We start from the raw sequence: 17,383 nt of genomic DNA on the forward strand, positions 1-17,383 counted from the left end.
AAGAGTCTAAGCAATACAATCGACTTACCAATTTACAACCATAAAATCGACGACATGGGTTTGCAGGTGACCATGATATAGTCAGTGGCGCATTCAATCCATATTGGCAAATATCCATTCCATTGCGTGAAGTTGTTGATTTTTGTGACATGGAACTGATAAACGAGAAAGATGAAGAAATCAGATAAAGATTTAAGCTTGGGCACCTAAGCTTCAGTTGAAGGGAAAAATGACGACTTTGAAAGGGGAAGAAGACGAAAGAGGAATTAGGGCTTTTTGAGAGAAATAATGGAAAAATCGGGTGTTTTGAAGTGGGTCTAACGGGTGAGTTTTTTTTTACCGTTAGAATATCCACCTAAGCAAATATTAATAACATTCACGTGCTTACCATGTGTGGACATAACGCTCCTTTGACCGATCATGTGTTGTGTTTAAATGGTATAGACTAAAATAGAGTTAAAGTGTTCAATAGGAAAGGTACTAAGTTAAGGTGTCAAAATAGAAACTGGAACCAAATTTAAGGGGCCGTCTATATATTTGTCTTGCTTCTTTTGATAGTAAAAATATTTTCCTCTAATTGAATTCTGAAAAAAATGTTTATCAGAACGTTTAACTCAACCCATGAGAAAATTAAAATACATTTTCCGAAAAATATTTTCTTTCCTACAAAACACACCCGAAATTAGTTAGCATCAAGGATTAAGATTTCGTCCATCCTATTATCAAATAATCCTTGTTTTCAACATTTAGGATGGCGTTGTGCCATCTGGTTAGATTACAGCTTCCAAAGCAGTAAGTACACTATCTTTAACTTTCCACCGATAATTGGCCACATTCATAATTCTTTCACTTTCAATTTTCAAATATACATAATACACTTTATAATAATTTATTTTCTTTCTAAAAAAAGATTATAACAATAGACTACATACTACATTCCTGAAGATAGTTAGTCATCTCAATAAGCCTGCTATTAGGTTTACTATAATTCTGTTTAATCTTTTTGACTTAATAAATATCGCTTTTTAGCAAATTGATTAAATGAACAAATAAATAACCTACTATTGAGAAAAGATATTTATATTTCAAAAAATGTTATACATACACAAGCAAGTTTTTTTTTTCTTTTGTCTTTTTTCGCGAGGAAAAGAAAAAAGGCCAATGTAGAGAAAAGAAGAAAGAGGATTTCATCCAAATTGTCTCTTTCATATTTTCCAACCTTTCTTCTCTTCTCTCCATTCCTTATCCTTTGGAACTTGGAAGGACTATATTTTCCTATGCAATCCAAAATTATATATCTGTGGATAAGATTTTCAATATAACAAATTGTCTCAACTCATTTATTCTCTGATAGTATAAGAAACCAACAAGTTGCAGTAGTACCGCATGCAAATAAATCTCTCGGATAAAGGTACTCCATTTTCCTTTATTTTTCTTCAAGAAGTCAGTCAAGCTAAATTTGGTTTTTTGCTTAGTGATTCTTGAATATTTTTTATTGGGTTGATAGTTAATGTTTCTGCTGGGATGATTTTGTTACCTTTTGCCTTGTTTTCCCAGTTCTTTGTGTTGTGTTTCTTGGTCTGACTTTTTCTTTTTGGGGAGAAATGGTTTTTTTTTGTAGAGTGAGTAATGCTTGTTTGGTTGATTGCAGAAATGGGTTTATTTGGATTTCAAAAATCTCTTGTCTAAACTCTTTGCTGTGTCTTCTTTAACTTTGGGTGGGTTGGGGGGGGGGGGGGGGTCATTTTCTCTTTCTAGAGTCCTTTTCTTGTGTAACACTAGTATTGACTGATTGATCTTCAAATTAATTGATTTTGGGTAATTTCCGTAAACTTTGATTATCCTATTGTTGTTGATTAAATGTGTAGAATTCTACTATGTCTAGCAAATCAGTACTTCCTTCCTGAAACCTGCTTCCAGAATTTTCACTATTTTGAGTTGATATTTTTTAATTAACTCTATAGCTGCTTTGGGCAGACTTACTTTCTATTAATTGCATCAGCCATAAAGGTAGTGTCAGCTTCAGTTTCTAGAACTAGCCAACACTTGGAAAGGTGATGTTTATCTCATGTAGAATTGGTCTACAAAGAGCAGCTCGTTCAAGTAGTAATGATAAAATATCCAACAAAGAAGTCATGCTCCCTCTGCCTTGATATATTGAGTTTGTGAATCACGCTTAACACGAAAGCTACTAGAAAGGAAATTGTTAAGATCATCATAGTCCTACTCATCTGATTTATTTTGGTCAGTGGACGTGATTCTTTGTAAGAATCTGTTTGTCTTTGTTTTTGGCGTGAAAGAGGAATATGCATGAATCCCCAAATTTAGGTGGAAATTTGGTTACTTGCCTCACAGTTGAAATTTTCTTTTTTGCAGTCGTTATCTACTTCAATTCTTAATTGCTTGTATGCTTGCTGAGTGTAAATCTTTTGTCACTAGTAGGCCCTGCTCTAGGTCAGCTTCAGTGAATTACCCAGTGAAAAAACGTCTATAATGATATTGTGTTTAAATTCCTGTACTGATGCCCTCAAATATACTTTCTCGTGAAATTTCCTGCAGTCTGTTAGCTTCACATTTTTGTTACTGTTGTCCCTTCAGGGTCATCTGATAATGTTTCTAGTTAATTTGTTTGTGGAGCTTCCAAAGTAAGCATGTTTACATATTTTCTAAAGCCAATTGAGGACACCAATACTCACTTGGCAAACATTTTCACATTTTCAGGAAATTACATGGATGATTTTGGAAAAGAAAAGCGAAACTGTGAAACATATCACAAGAAGTCGGGCATGAGGACCCTTATCAGAAAAGAGTGGCTGCATGCATCACCAATCAAGGTACATTTAATGTGATAACATGTTACTCAACCTCTTCCAATTTATATGACACCCTTCCAATTTTGGAACATTCCAAAATGTTTGAAATCATACTATTTTTATGCGACTCTCACAACTTTCAAGAATTCAAATCCATTAATTTGACCTTAAATGTTGATCTGATGTTTTCCCTATCGATCTAATAGTTCATTTACCTTCATTATCACTAATATAACATACAAATTAACATCTTAAACTTTGTGCCCAATCAAATGCCGACATACAAGGTAAAATGAAACATTGGAGAATCATATTATGCTGTAGATTCTCTACTTTTTGGCATACTGCTTGTATATGGGAGAGTTTTCCATTCTTAATAAAATTATTTTACATTTAAAAAGATCTAAAAGCTTCAGTCTACCAGAGGGCTACCTGTTCGTTTGCGGAAGTTTTTCTTTCTTTTTATAGTTTACGATTGTGGTAGGGCATCTCTGTCTGTGTCTGTCCTACGCATGCGGCATGCCGCACACTATCTAATCTCTAGGTTTCTATCATCAGTCCACATTAACTGACTAGTTAACACTCTACCATTTTTTAGTCCTCAATCTACGCCACCTAACATGTCAAGTTAGCAGTCTATGTCAGTTGACTTGTCAAATCAACAGGCGATATTCAGCTCACCAGTAGTCCGTGTCAGTTGACATCAAGGTATTGACCCACTTTTAGCTGGCGAGAGCCATTCCATTGCAGTCTGAGCCACATCATTGAAAATCATCACCTAGTCAATAGTTTGGAACCAGCTTGCGGCATACTTGTTTTTTTCAGCAATTTGATCAAGCTGGCAGCATAAATGCCTTTGACTTCTGTTATGTTATACTGGTTCACAATAGCGCTGTGGCCAAGTCAGTCTCATGATAGTGCCAAAATCAATTTTATTTTCAGCAACACTTTCCGGTTTGAGTTGCAAATACAAGTTGCTTTACGTTTAAGGGTAGGGGTGTCAATGGTTCGGTTCGGACGGTTATTTTCTAAAATTTGTACCATACCAATTTTTCGGTTATTCTATTATGCATAACCAAAATTAGACTTTTCGAAACAGTCTCAATCATGTCGGTTTCTCTTCGGTATCGGTACGGTTCGGTTAATTTTCGGTATCTTTTTAAAATGTCATGTAAAAGTCACTAGTAGAGGTAGAATGCAATAACATACATACTTTTATAGGACTTAGCAAACTCTCTAGATATTTTTACTCTTTAAATGGTGATGAACTAAGAAAATATTAAAGATGGCCAGAGTATAGATCCATCAACTATTCTACAGCAGCATAAAAGAAACTAAACAAAGATATTAACCGAGTAAAAGATATTAACCAAGCTGGAACTCAAGAATAAAGTCTATAGAAGATTAAATATTCAAAAAATTAAATCTAAATCATATGAAAGGAAACATATTCAATACATTGTAGTTTGCTACTAATCGCTAGAATAGCTTGTGTCTTGCTAGTGAATATATTGGAAATAATTTAGTTTCAATAGGAGTAGCATTATAGGTTTGGAATTAAGATTTTGAGTTTAATTACTTGTTTGCTTGTAACAGTTTTCACAATTCCAAGGCCCAAGGAAAATTTTAATACATTATTATTCTTAAACTTAATATATAAATATATTTTTCACATGTAAATTTATTCGGTACAGTTTAGTATTTTTTCGGTTTATTTTTATAAAATAAAAAACCTACCCTAATTATCGGTACGGTTATAGATTTATAATAAAACCTACGGTTTTATTAAAAGAAACCTAGAAATCGGTTCGGTACGGTTTAGTCGGTTTTTAAATATCCATTGACACTCCTAGTTAAGGGGGCATCTTAAAAATCAAGAAAATCTTTTAGAGTATTTTGTAGAATATTCTTAATGATTATGTCATTATTGAAAATCAAGAGAATCATTAAGAACTTTGTGAAAATAATTCCTAATGATTATGTCATAATAATCAGAAATCCCAAGAATTAGGTTACTTCCCTCTATCATGTAACTCAACTCCTATAAAAGGAGCCCTCTTATATCTTATTAACCACCAATTTCAACATAATAGTTTTTTCTCCTTTTCTCCCCCACATTGTGCATATATATAGTGGGATGCGTGAGTCACTTAGTACACGGTCTACCCATTTTGGGTAAACATATGAAGGGGATTATTGCAGAATGTTTTGAGTTGGGAGAAGACGGACACTTCCACCGGCATATGTTGGTATCTTTCTAGCCTATCTCCTGTTAAAAGTCCTTGGATTTGCTAAGAAGAAGGCATCATTTGGTTCTATTCAAACAAAATTTGAGGTCCACGTCGAGACGAGGACATATAACTGTGCCTTCTATGCCACTAGCAAGCCTTTTAGAATGTAGAATAGTTTTTCCATTTTTTTTAGTTTTGTTCTTTTCCTTCAAGTCTTCCTTTGGTAATTTATTTCTGTACATTCTTTCCCTTGTCCCGAAAAGAATGATGGTTTTCATTATATAGAAAACTGACTCCAAAAGAAATTGTCTTTAGTGTAAATATAATGATATGTTTGTATGATTGCCTGCAGTGTTAATAAGGTTGAAGGATGTTTTTTTTTTTGGGAGAAGCACTACAGAAATAAATGAAATCGCTAAATTATATTGCTTTGAACAACAAATTTTTTGTCATGGGTATTGAATTAGGGAGTAATAAAATGTAGGACTGGGGCTTAACCAGATAGTAAGTCCTAACACAGGGTTGATGTTTCTTTCATTGATTCTAAATGTGGGGTTCCTTTTTCATTTTTCTCTTATAGTCCTCTTACATAGAGTATTAGTTTCAGTACCACATGAAGTTGAAACATTAAAATCTGAAGCTAATTTATTAGATTTCATTCTTTACAGGTAACTTTTACGGTTATCTTTGATTTAAAAACAATTTTTTTTTTTTAAAAGGATAACTGCTCTGCTGTTGTGGTTCAAGATCAGTGGTTGTTGCTAAAATTTAAAAGCCTTTATGACTGCAGGAAAAAGATCTAGACGATAAGATGCCACTGCGACCAACACCTGAATCTGTCCTCTGCACCTTTTGTGTGAATGGTAATAGCTGTAGAACTGTTCGCTCAAGAACAAAACTGATGAACACTGTTTTAGAAAGAGGGAGGCCCAAAGAAGCCGAGCTGATCTTTGATAGTTTGATTAAAGGAGGGCATAAACCATCTCTAATTACATACACTACCCTCTTAGCGGCCTTGACAGCCCAGAAGCGTTTCAATCACATCCATTCCATTATATCTGAAGTGCAAGAAAATGGTATGAATCCAGATCCAGTTTTCTTCAATGCTGTTGTTAATGCTTTTTCTGAATCTGGAAACATGGAGGAAGCAATGAAAGCCTTCTTACAGATGATGGAGAGTGGGATAAAGCCTGCAATCAGCACTTTTAACACTTTGATCAAAGGGTATGGAATTGCTGGAAAGCCTGAAGAATCTATAAAGATAATGGAGTTAATGTCGCAGGAAGTTAATGTGAAACCAAATCTGAGGACATACAATGTACTTGTTAAAGCATGGTGTAACAAAAAGAATTTTGCTGATGCATGGAATACGGTGGATAAGATGATAGCTTGTGGTTTACGACCGGATGTTATCACTTACAATACGATAGCTGCAGCTTATAGTCAAAATCATCAAACTGAAAAGGCGGAAAGAGTGATTTTAGAAATGCAAAGGAACAATGTGCACCCTAACGAAAGGACTTGTGGCATCATTATATCTGGATACTGTAAAGAAGGTAAAATAAAGGACGCCTTGAGGTTTGTGTACAAGATGAAGGATCTTGGAATACATCCTAACCTTGTCATTTTCAATTCACTGATCAAAGGCTTCCTTGACATGTCAGACGGAGACAGCGTTGATGAGGTTCGTATTGGTATATCTTTTGATTAATAACTATTAACCTTCTATTGTATTTTAAAAAAAATCTAATGATTGGTGGCAGATTAGATGCCACTGTTCTTCGCTTTGCAATAAAAGAATAAGCAGGGGGGACCAAAGTAATTTCCTCTTTCTTTGATGTTTAACATTGCATTTTAACTCATAAGAGTGAAAGATTGATATTATGACTTTGAGGGAAAAAAAGGTAGAGAAATTGTATGCGTAAAAGTTGGAAATGTCAAAGTGAATGTATAGAAACCCAAATATGAGGCACTTTCAACTCCTTCCCTTTTTTTTTGGAGTGAAGCAGTGAACACAAAAACAAAACTACAATTTCGGAGACTGCAAATCAGATGAAATTATATCAAACTAACCTAATGAGAAGACACCCGGTTTAATGAACAAGGTGAATACAACAAGCTTACCTAGCGTTTGGAGATTAGAGCCACTGACCTCAATGATCCTTGCACCTCAGCCTTATCACTTTAGCAGGGCCTCAGTGGCAAATTCTGTACCCCTATATTGGGACTCATATAAGGCCCCATTTTAACAAGTCATGTTTAAACAGAATACCGGAAAATCAGGTTATGAATTGTTCCTTCTTGAATGATAATAACTTTTAGACTAGCCAGAATGAAAAGCCAACTTCAAATTGAAACCATGGGGTAGGGGTTTCAGAAGAGGTATTTTTCTTTTTCTGTCTTCTCATTTCACATTGTAATAGAAAGTGAAAACGCCCTCTGCATCGACTGACTGACAAGGAACTGAAAGAAGGGGAAAAGGGAGTGAAACCATTCGACAGAGTTGGAAAGGACAGCTAGTAAACTAGAAAAAAGAAAAGAAAAAAAGAGTGGAAAAGCATACTGAAAGGGAAATCAAAGATTCAATAGAGTTTGAATGACTAAAGCATTGTAAGCCATGAAGAGAAATAAAAAGCTGAGAGAATAGAAAGTCAAAGGTTCAAGCTGAGTTTGAACAACTGAAGCCCTCTCCCTATGCAGTCTGAAACATCAAGTAACATCTTTAACTAACTGAAAAATGCTATAAAATGATTCAAATGATGCAAACACAAGTATTATTCTTGTTGTACAAGGCTGTCAATTTTCATTCCCCAAATGATATCTGTATTGATTTACTTAAAAATGCTGTTTGAAGTCTTATATATATATATGTGTGTGTGTGTGTGTGTGTGTGTGTGTGTGTGTGTGTGTGTGTGTGTGTGTGTGTGTGTGTGTTAAGAACCACTTCACAAGTACATTTTCCACTTGAAATGTTAAGCATAGATCAATACAGTGTAGGAGACAGGACACTAGTTAGAGCCACGTGCATGTAAACATGATTTCGAATTTGCCTGCGTCATTCATTAGCCAATTCATTCATAGAATGCTTGCATTGAATGGTTGAATTTTATAGTGATATGCTTCTTTAGGAATGTAGAACTTCTGCATCTTTTTCTGTTACTCTTCACATGCTTGCCAAATTCAAAAAAATTATGTCCACTAAAAGGCTCCATCAATTTGATCAGGTTCTTACATTAATGGAAGAGTTCTGCGTCAAACCTGATGTCATTACTTTCAGCACCATCATGAATGCCTGGGGTGCTGCAGGATATATGGCTAAGTGCAGGGAGGTCTTCGATGACATGGTCGAAGCTGGCATTCAGCCTGATGTCCACGCGTATAGCATTTTGGCCAAGGGTTACGTTCGTGCAATGGAACCAGAAAAAGCAGAAGAAGTCCTGAATACCATGGTTAAATCTGGGAACCTTCCAAATGTTGTGATTTTCACTACTGTAATTAGTGGATGGTGCACTGCTGGTAGAATGGATTGTGCAATGAGGATCTTCGAGAGGATGTGTGAGTGTGGGATATCTCCTAATCTGAAAGCTTTTGAAACTCTGATATGGGGTTATGCAGAAAATAAAAAGCCTCGGGAAGCGCAAGAGGTAATCCAAATCATGGAAAAATTCAACATTCAACCAGAGGAAAGCACTTATATGCTTGTTGCAGAAGCCTGTCGTGGTGTCGGATTAGCTGAGGCAGCAAATGGAGTGGCTAACTCAGTTGAAAAGCAAAACTTGACTAGTAAATTTGATATGGAAGGCGAGACAGAAGTGGAGAACTTGGAAAAAGTCTACCAGAAGGATGCTCTCCATCACTTTTATCCCAAATTGTTGCAGATTCCCAATGAACTAATTAATGAACCAAAGGGATCAGTAAGTGCAGCCAAAAGAAGTCGTATGGTGCTAAGGGAAGCTGAATTTTCATCTGATACTTTGTCTGCTGCGACAAGATCATTGCATATTAGCTGTAAACTTGGAATGCGGGCTCCTGTTGTTTGCCAGAGACAATTTCAAGTGCAGCTTTGTGCATCTGGTCAGGTTGGACACTCATCTACAGTTGTTTTCTTGAACTGAAGAGAAAAAAGTGGTTGTGATTAGTGCACCTGAATGCAGCTGGATGTGAAAGTAATGTGATTAGAGTCTTGTACATATAAAGAGTGACTTCAAATTGCTGCTCTCTCCAACTACATCTGTATCCGCAGGTTGTGTAAAGCTTTACTGATCATTTAAATCAAATTTCTCCTTCATTGTATCTGCATACTGTGCAGCTTCAGTTGGGTATATGCAAAGCCCACTTTGTAAATGCACTGGTCTGATCCTCAGTACTTTTACCTCTATGAATGATTCAATGTAACTGGCAACTTTATGTAGTTTGAAGCTTTGCTGAAAAATATGGCTTTAATTTTCGTTCTTGGTTTTGATGAGAGAGGAGGTAGCAATACTATACACAATCCATTGCAGCATACAGAGACCAGTGGCATTTTCCTTTTGACTTGAGTTTTTGGATAGAAATTCTCTTATTTGTAAAATTTAAAGAGTAGATCATTTTTCAGATTTCACTTCGTAAAAACATAATCGAAGTCTGCTCTTATTGCAAGACCGCATAAAAAATGATAGTTAAAATAAAATAAATTGTTATCTCTTCGTTTTATAATGCTCTTTGGTCACAAGTGAATATGACACACACACACACACATCAAAAAAGTTTATGAGATACACAGACAGCAAAAAAGAAAAGAAAAAATAACAGCATGTCGTTTTGGGGGTCCTAAATGATACAACCAGCAAAATTGTCAAGTTAATCAGCAGATATCACCAGCTTAAGGTTCACATAATTGGCAAATATCAACAGCCCAAGGTGTGAGTATCTCTGCAGCCTAATATCTAACTAGCAGCTCTACAAAGCAAAATAAAAGCCTAATTGTAGATTGTAGTGTCAGAAAATAACCTCCTTTCAAAAGGCTTATTGGCAATATTATAATTTATCCCAAACGCCATATTCACGTTGGCAGCTTCACTCCCACCTTGATAGTTTCTTAGCTTCATAGAACTGCCTTGACCAAACAATGAGCTCTTACCTGCTTACCTTTATCAAAGATATTTTCAGGTAGAGGCATCGACAATGTGTTTGTGGTCTCATCACTTGAATCCATGTCAATGTTTCAGCAAGTTTATGATGCTCAGAATGGAAAACCCAAAAGCTATTAAGCGCATCCATACAAAGCTTCCACCAACACAATATATTTTATCAAAAAATTGAGCCAGAACATCATTTCACGGACTACGCTTCAAATTATTTGCTTTAAATCTAGAGACCTAAAGAAGATACAAAACTAGACAGCCTTTTTAGTGGCTTATTTTGTTAGATCTATAATCCATGAATCACTCAAACAGTTGACAAATAAGAGAAATTTAAGTAGCTGTCTTCAGCTCAGCAGTGGTAGTGCTTGAGTAAACCGGGTGAAGCACATGACCATCCTTAGGCTCAACATGCACCCATTTGCGCCCACTCAGCTTGTGGTGCTCAAACTTAACACACCCTTCTTTCAAAGCATAAAGTGTGTGATCCTTCCCAATTCCAACATAGTTTCCAGGATGAAATCGGGTTCCCCTTTGACGAACAATAATATTTCCAGGTATCACTCTCTGCATGTAAAAAACTGTGTTACAAAAAGAATACTGATGTTGGTAAGAATTGGTCTGAAAGTATGCTCTATATGCAACATTGGAACAGAAAAGTTTCTCCTAAACTGATTAATGCTTCATCCCATTTTTCCACAAGCAGAGATTTTTTTACCTCTCCACCAAATTTCTTCACGCCTAGATTCTTCGGTTTTGAATCACGGCCATTCTTTGTAGACCCTGCTGTCTTTTTGGTAGCCCACCTCCTAAACATCAAGCTCAATCCATCTCCGGAAATATCTTAAATTTGCACAAAGGAAACATATGTCAGAGTTTCTAAACATTTCATCTATTTCCAAAGCATATGCTTTAGCAAAGAGTGCAACAAGATACGCACCACTAGCAGTATTGTAAGCAGGTGTGCCTGTTACCAGCTCTCTGATATTTAACCTCCTAAACAACGATGCTGCAGTATTCATCATGTAATTCACCAAAACCAAATCTGGGGTTGAAGAAACGGATTAGAAGTTACGTTAACTACAAGTCTACAACATTACTGCAATGGCATGAGCATTTGCAACTAATCAACTATTTGATTAAGCCCATATAGAACAAAAATTTCTGAACAGATCCACCGTATCATGTACAGTTTAAAACTAGGAGGGAAAGGAAAGCTGAGTCAAATTGACACCTCGCCCTCCAGAGTCCTGCCATTGATTCTGGGGATCTGGAAAGTGAAAGTTCCAATTATTTGGATTTTCCTGTGGCTTTGCTTTCTGCACCTTCTCTCAAACCCCATTGGGAATTTCTGATCTCTACTTAATACTTACTTTAAAACCATCCAACCACCATTTATTTCCCTAATACTCCACTCCGTAATCTATCCAGCCACAGAGCAGCAGAGACAGAAAGCATTTTTTATTGATTCCACTTTCTACTAACTAGTAGTTCGGGGCTAGTTGATTTGTCTCTCTACTAACCAATAATCACATTCTAAATTGTTAGAGAATTTAACTATCAATTCTCAACCATATTAACCTAGCTCAGAGATTGGTTTAGATGAACTACTTTAATTGTATGGAAATTTAAAATTAATTCAGGGCTCATTTGGATGGAGGAATCCCTAATCCTTTGACCCTGTCATAATATACCTAAGAAAATTTGGATTTGAAGCACAAAGTCTAATCGAAATTTTTGGGTTTGTAATACAAACTCAATCCCAGTTATTTCAGCCTGTTTTTGATTTTTTTTTTTTTTTTTCAAATGACAATTGGATAACATTTGATCTTTTATTTTTTAAATCTAGATATTTGCATCCAAACGGATCTATGTCAAATACTACCATTTGGGATTGTTAGAAGCAGGAATTGTGTTGGCTGAATAATAAGAAAGATTTGGTAAATGACTTTACATTTTTAACTTGCACCCCAACTGGTAAACGCTCAATATAACGTTAACATCTAAGTTTTAAAATGATCAAATTACTAATACTCACAAAAGCAGATTAGTAAAGCAACAACTTTGGAACTATTTAGTGCAAAATATCTCATGCTCCAAAGCGAGCCTCAACGTGTCAGTGTAGGTATTCATTATACAGCAGAATTCATACTCTATAATACAAGTCATCAGACAACTGATTAATAATTCTTAAAAGGAGTGATTAGTACTAACAACCTCATTACTGATAGAAACAATTATCATATAGGAAGCAAACAAGAATTCTGTGCACATAATAATTTGTAGAAATCGCCTTTAAAAAGATCATGGGCAAAGGGGCTTACGAGATAGAGAGAGAAGAGGGCTTACGAGTCGGATATCGCAGGAGAAGGGAAGAGGAGCTACTTTGCAGCAAAGGGGAAATTGGTGTGGACTTGGCCGGAGAAGATTGCCGTAATTGAAATTGGCCCCCAAAGAATTGGGCCCAGTTGAGTTTGACCCAACCCAAACTAACCTGACAGTTGTGGGGCGATGTGCACAGATAGTTATTTACTTTTAAGTAACTGTTTTAAATATCTTTAGTCTTTAGCCATTGTTTTAATAAACTTTTACCCGCCCGAACGAAAATACCCTTCTGCTATAAGGATTTTCATGATACCTACGCTAACTTACGTGCAGAGAATTGTTGTGATCGTCCAAAATTGCATAAGCTTCTCTTTCGATTTCAAACTAGAGAATTCAACTTTCTCGTCCAAAATTCACCATAAAATTACAGTAAGTTCTAAAGTTTCAGATATCTCTATATGCTTTTGTGTGTTTGTGTAGATTTTTATTTCGTTACTAAAGAATAAGATGCTAGGAATTTAATTTTTTTTCTTTTCTGTATTGATAACGTTAAGGACATCGCGTCCTTAACTCTGTGATTGTTCTGTAAATATTGAGGATATAATGTTAAAATTTTGGTGTCCTTAACATGATTGTTGTTCTAAAAAATATTAAGGATAAAATGTCATGTGTTTTGCAACTTGTATTAATAAAGTTAAGGACACGATGTCCTTAATTTCATGATTGTTGTTCTAAATATTAAGGACATGGTGTCCTGTATTTGCAAATTGTATTGATAAAGTTAAGGACACGATGTACTTAACTTCATGACTGTTGTTCTAAATATTAAGGACATAGTGTCTTGTATTTGCAAATTGTATTGATAAAGTTAAGGACACGTGTCCTTAACTTTATGACTACTGTGTAAATATTAAGGACATAGTGTCCTGTATTTGCAACTTGTATTGATAAAGTTTAGGACATGATGTCCTTAACTTCATGACTACTGTGTAAATATTAAGGACATAGTGTCCTGTTTTTGCAACTTGTACTGATAAAGTTTAGGACATGATGTCCTTAACTTCATGACTATTGTGTAAATATTAAGGACATAGTGTCCTGTATTTGCAACTTGTATTGATAAAATTTAGGACATGATGTCCTTAACTTCATGACTGTTATTCTAAATATTAAGGACATAGTGTCCTGTGTTTTGCAACTTGCATTGATAAAGTTTAGGATATTGTGTCCTTAACTTCACGATTGCTGTATAAATATGTCCTAAATTTTCCATTTTCTTGACTTGAAGGATGGATACAATATGTATTATAGTTGCTTTTAATGGTAGATGGACTGCAGACTATAAGTATCTTGATCATCAAACAAAGCTTGTTCTAGTACCTGAGGCAATTCAATTTAAAGATTTCATTAACCATGTCCTTAAAGTTATTGAATTGGATAGAGACAAGTTAGAAGCAATGATATGGTTTTATATCAACCTGGGAACAAGTAAGGGAATGCTTGTATCCAAAGATTTAGATCTTCATACATGTATAGAGTTACTAAAAAGTCATTCACTCTTCAAGGGCTGTCGTTTCATTATTAATGTTTCGGAAAGAGTTTTTGGTTCTACAAGCACCTTTGAACATGTCAATACAGAAACTCAACAAGACAATCAAGACAAATGCCAACAGATAATGGAAATAGATGTGATTGAAACTTAACCAATAACTGAAGAGGTCCTTCAAACATTTGATTCTATTCAAGTGGAAGGACAAAGCATTATAGAGATTGACAACGAACAAGCTTTGGGTATTCAAGTCTTAGAGAGTGCACTGGTAATAGAAAAAGTTATTGAAAAAACCTCTACTCAACTAACTAGACGAAGCTCAAATTCTAAATAAAAAGAATCCCCAACTACAATATTAAGAGAAAATGTTTCATTGGATGAAATAAAAGTGGGATCAATATTTGAGAACAAGAAGAGTATAATTAACTATTTTTCGAATATAGCAATTAATGGACATTTTGAATTCAAGGTTGTTAGATCAAGCTCAACAAGATATTCGTTGAAATGCAATGATGATAGGTGTGGGTGGTGTGTACGTGTTTTCAGAATTAAAGATTCAACACTATTCGAGATAGTAAAGATTGAGAAAAATCATGACTGCTCAGTTAACACTATGAAAGCTGATCAAAGGCATACAACTTCAAAGTAGATTAGTGGTTACATTATTGATAATCTTCGATACCCAAGGTTTGAAGTTACACCAGCCTTTGCCATGGCAGAGATGCAAAAATTGCATGGACTAGATATTGGTTATCACAAGGCGTGGCGTGCTATTCAACGTGCTTCAACTTTAATAAGAGGAAATCCTGAAGAGAATTATGAATTATTGTCTTCATACTTGTATATGATAAAAAGTAAAAATCCGGTAATATACACTAACATAAAGATAGACGACAACAATAGGTAAACAATCAAAAAGAGTTTATTAGTCTATTTTATAAACTTTAGGACATGCTGTCCTTAACTTGGATGTATGCAGTGAAAATGTTAAGGACGTGGTGTCCTTAACTTTGATGTGTGTAGTGAAAAAGATAAGGACATGGTGTCCTTAACTTTGATATGTGCAGTGAAAATGTTAAGGACACGGTGTCCTTAACGTTGATGTGTGCAGTGAAAATGTTAAGGATACGGTGTCCTTAACTTTGATGTGTGCAGTGAAAATATTAAGGACATGGTGTCCTTAACTTGGATGTGTGCAGTGAAAAAGTTAGGACATGGTGTCCTAAACTTTGATGTGTGCATTGTAAAAGTTAAGGACATGGTGTCCTTAACTTTGATGTGTGCATTGTAAAAGTTAAGGACATGGTGTCCTTAACTTTGATGTGTGCATTGTAAAAGTTAAGGATAAGTTGTCCTTAACTTTGATGTGTGCAGTGAAAATGTTAAGGACAAGTTGTCCTTAACTTTGATGTGTACAGTGTAAATATTAAGGATTTGGTATCCTGTATTTTTAACCTTCTGTTAAACTGTATTTTCAGGTTTCTTTATATGTTTTATGCATATGGATCATCAATAGCTGGTTGGAATGATTGTTGTTGATGCAACTTTTTTGAAGTCAAAATATCATGGTGTTTTATTGATTTCAGTTTCAAAGGATACAAATAACCAAATATTCCCACTAGCCTTTGGAATTGCAGAATCTGAAAATAACAATTCCTATGAGTGGTACTTTAGTGAGCTTCGCAATGCAATTGGGAGCCGTGACAATTTAATTTTTTTATCGGACAGGCATCAATCTATTGCACAAGGCATCACAAAGATATATCCTGAAAGCCACCATGGGATTTGTATCTATTATTTGGAGCAGAACCTAAAGCGAAGGAAAGTGAAAAATGAGGTCATAAAACTTTTCCAAAGTGCTGCAAGAGTATGCAGGCGCAAAGAATTTGATCTATACATGTCAGATATAGCAAAAGTTGATAAGAAGACTTTTGATTACTTGATGGAAGAACCACCGGAAAAATGGACATGTTCTTGTAGTCCACGACGAAGATATGACATGCTCACAACAAACATAGTTGAGTCAATGAATTCTGTACTATTAGAAGCAAGGGAGCTGCCTATATTAAGCATGATGGATTTCATCCAAGTGAAGCTACAACGTTGGTTTTATGAAAGAAGAAATGAAGCAGAAGGAACTTTTTATGACGTTTCTTGTTGGGCAGAAGAGGAATTGAATAAAAAGATAGATTTAGCTTTTACTTTAAATGTAAGTATTATGTTATTACTTTATCTTATTTTTTTAATGATAATTTAACATAATATAATAACTTATAGTTTTTCAACTTTGAAGGTCTTCCCTGTTGATTCATGGCGTTCTAGAGTTGAGGAAGAAGAAATTACTTTCTTGGTGGACTTAAACAAAAGAACATGTGATTGTTTTCAGTTTCAATTTGATGAATTACCATGTATACATGCAATTGCATCTATCGAGAAGAGAAACATCAAGAAGTCCAATTTCTGCTCGGACTGGTACTTAAAGGAATCTTGGATGAAGACATATGAAAGACAAATACAGCATGTAGGACATACAGATTCTTGGATTGTACCATAGAGTGTTAAGTCACAAATTATTAAACCTCCAGATTTCAAAGTCCCGCCAGGTAGAAGGCAGAAGAAAAGGCATATTCCAGCTACCGAATCATCAAAAATAACATTCAAATGTGGTTGTTGCAGAAGAATTGGTCATAATAGAACATCTTGTATATATTCTCCGGCAGTCCATCCATTTTTAAGGAAGCATAGAGAATAATAGATATAGCCACTTATATTTATCTACTCTTTTAAGCTTTTGCTATAAATTGGATTCATTTAGATTGTTTTTATTTGAGCAAGTAAACATTAGCATATGTTTATATAAAAGATGTCCTGAATTTTTAAAGTTTCTTTGCGCTTACGTGCTCTTTGTTTCTTTTTCTTTTTCTGGGAGTCCAATTTACCTTTGTCGGATCAATTATTGTTTATGGGATTTTAGTCTTGCCGTAAGTAAACAAGAAATTCCTTTTCTTTATATAATTTGACGCATGCAACTTGCTACATCTTTATTTTTAAAATCAGATCGGTACAAGTAAAACTTAAGGACATAATTTTTTAAAAGTCCTGAAAATTTCAAGTATGAATCTAATATTAAGGACATAAATTTCTAAAATGTCCTTAACTTCTGGAAATCTCAGATTATTATCTAGATTCCCAGAAGTTCAGGACATTTCAGAAAAATATGTCCTGAATATTATTTCATCATTCAACAAATCAGGACGTTTATGAATATTATGTCCTAAGTTCTACAACAATCAATGTATCTTTTGCTATATCTCTACAGATTTAATAAAAGACTGGCCATTTAAA

At 34.9% G+C, this 17,383-nt stretch overlaps 3 protein-coding genes across 5 annotated transcripts; 2 read left to right on the forward strand and 1 right to left on the reverse strand.

Annotated features, from left to right (window-relative positions):
- Positions 1–1,134: 1,134 nt before the first annotated feature.
- On the forward strand, positions 1,135–9,476 carry LOC107815568 (uncharacterized). Of its 2 annotated transcripts, none has more exons than XM_016641177.2 (4): positions 1,135–1,411; positions 2,722–2,834; positions 5,835–6,728; positions 8,269–9,476. In XM_016641177.2, exons 1-4 carry the CDS (start codon positions 1,387–1,389, stop codon positions 9,157–9,159), a joined length of 1,923 nt encoding a protein of 640 aa, XP_016496663.1. In that variant the 5' UTR covers positions 1,135–1,386; the 3' UTR covers positions 9,160–9,476. The 2 variants fall into 2 exon arrangements, with proteins under 2 accessions (XP_016496663.1, XP_016496664.1); XM_016641178.2 differs by lacking the exon at positions 1,135–1,411 and adding an exon at positions 1,794–1,818.
- Positions 9,477–10,292: 816 nt separating this feature from the next.
- LOC107815569 (uncharacterized) lies at positions 10,293–12,669 on the reverse strand. Of its 2 annotated transcripts, none has more exons than XM_075246772.1 (4): positions 12,514–12,669; positions 11,105–11,209; positions 10,883–11,007; positions 10,293–10,731 (listed from the first exon to the last, which is right to left on the reverse strand). In XM_075246772.1, the coding sequence occupies exons 2-4, from the start codon at positions 11,187–11,189 to the stop codon at positions 10,498–10,500; spliced, it is 444 nt and encodes a 147-aa protein (XP_075102873.1). In that variant the 5' UTR covers positions 11,190–11,209; positions 12,514–12,669; the 3' UTR covers positions 10,293–10,497. The 2 variants fall into 2 exon arrangements, with proteins under 2 accessions (XP_075102873.1, XP_075102872.1); XM_075246771.1 differs by having other exon boundaries at positions 12,489–12,662.
- A 2,081-nt stretch (positions 12,670–14,750) lies between these two features.
- On the forward strand, positions 14,751–16,592 carry LOC142177255 (uncharacterized). Its single transcript, XM_075245726.1, has 3 exons — positions 14,751–14,941; positions 15,767–16,247; positions 16,425–16,592. The coding sequence occupies exons 1-3, from the start codon at positions 14,751–14,753 to the stop codon at positions 16,590–16,592; spliced, it is 840 nt and encodes a 279-aa protein (XP_075101827.1).
- The last annotated feature ends 791 nt before the right edge of the window (positions 16,593–17,383 follow it).

The sequence above is a fragment of the Nicotiana tabacum genome, chromosome 23 (assembly GCF_000715075.1).
Source record: "Nicotiana tabacum cultivar K326 chromosome 23, ASM71507v2, whole genome shotgun sequence".
Lineage (NCBI taxonomy): Eukaryota > Viridiplantae > Streptophyta > Magnoliopsida > Solanales > Solanaceae > Nicotiana > Nicotiana tabacum.

Coding starts and splice junctions, on each gene's coding strand:
- LOC142177255 (XM_075245726.1), top strand. CDS start 14,751: ATGGCAGAGATGCAAAAATTGCATGGACTAGATATTGGTTATCACAAG. Junction 14,942..15,766: donor AAGATAGACGACAACAATAG/GTAAACAATCAA, acceptor TTTATCGGACAG/GCATCAATCTATTGCACAAG. Junction 16,248..16,424: donor ATTTAGCTTTTACTTTAAAT/GTAAGTATTATG, acceptor GATTGTTTTCAG/TTTCAATTTGATGAATTACC.
- LOC107815568 (XM_016641177.2), top strand. CDS start 1,387: ATGCAAATAAATCTCTCGGATAAAG. Junction 1,412..2,721: donor AATAAATCTCTCGGATAAAG/GTACTCCATTTT, acceptor TCACATTTTCAG/GAAATTACATGGATGATTTT. Junction 2,835..5,834: donor TGCATGCATCACCAATCAAG/GTACATTTAATG, acceptor TTATGACTGCAG/GAAAAAGATCTAGACGATAA.
- LOC107815569 (XM_075246772.1), bottom strand. CDS start 11,189: ATGATGAATACTGCAGCATCGTTGTTTAGGAGGTTAAATATCAGAGAG. Junction 11,008..11,104: donor TGCTTACAATACTGCTAGTG/GTGCGTATCTTG, acceptor TGCAAATTTAAG/ATATTTCCGGAGATGGATTG. Junction 10,732..10,882: donor TGAAGAAATTTGGTGGAGAG/GTAAAAAAATCT, acceptor TTTTACATGCAG/AGAGTGATACCTGGAAATAT.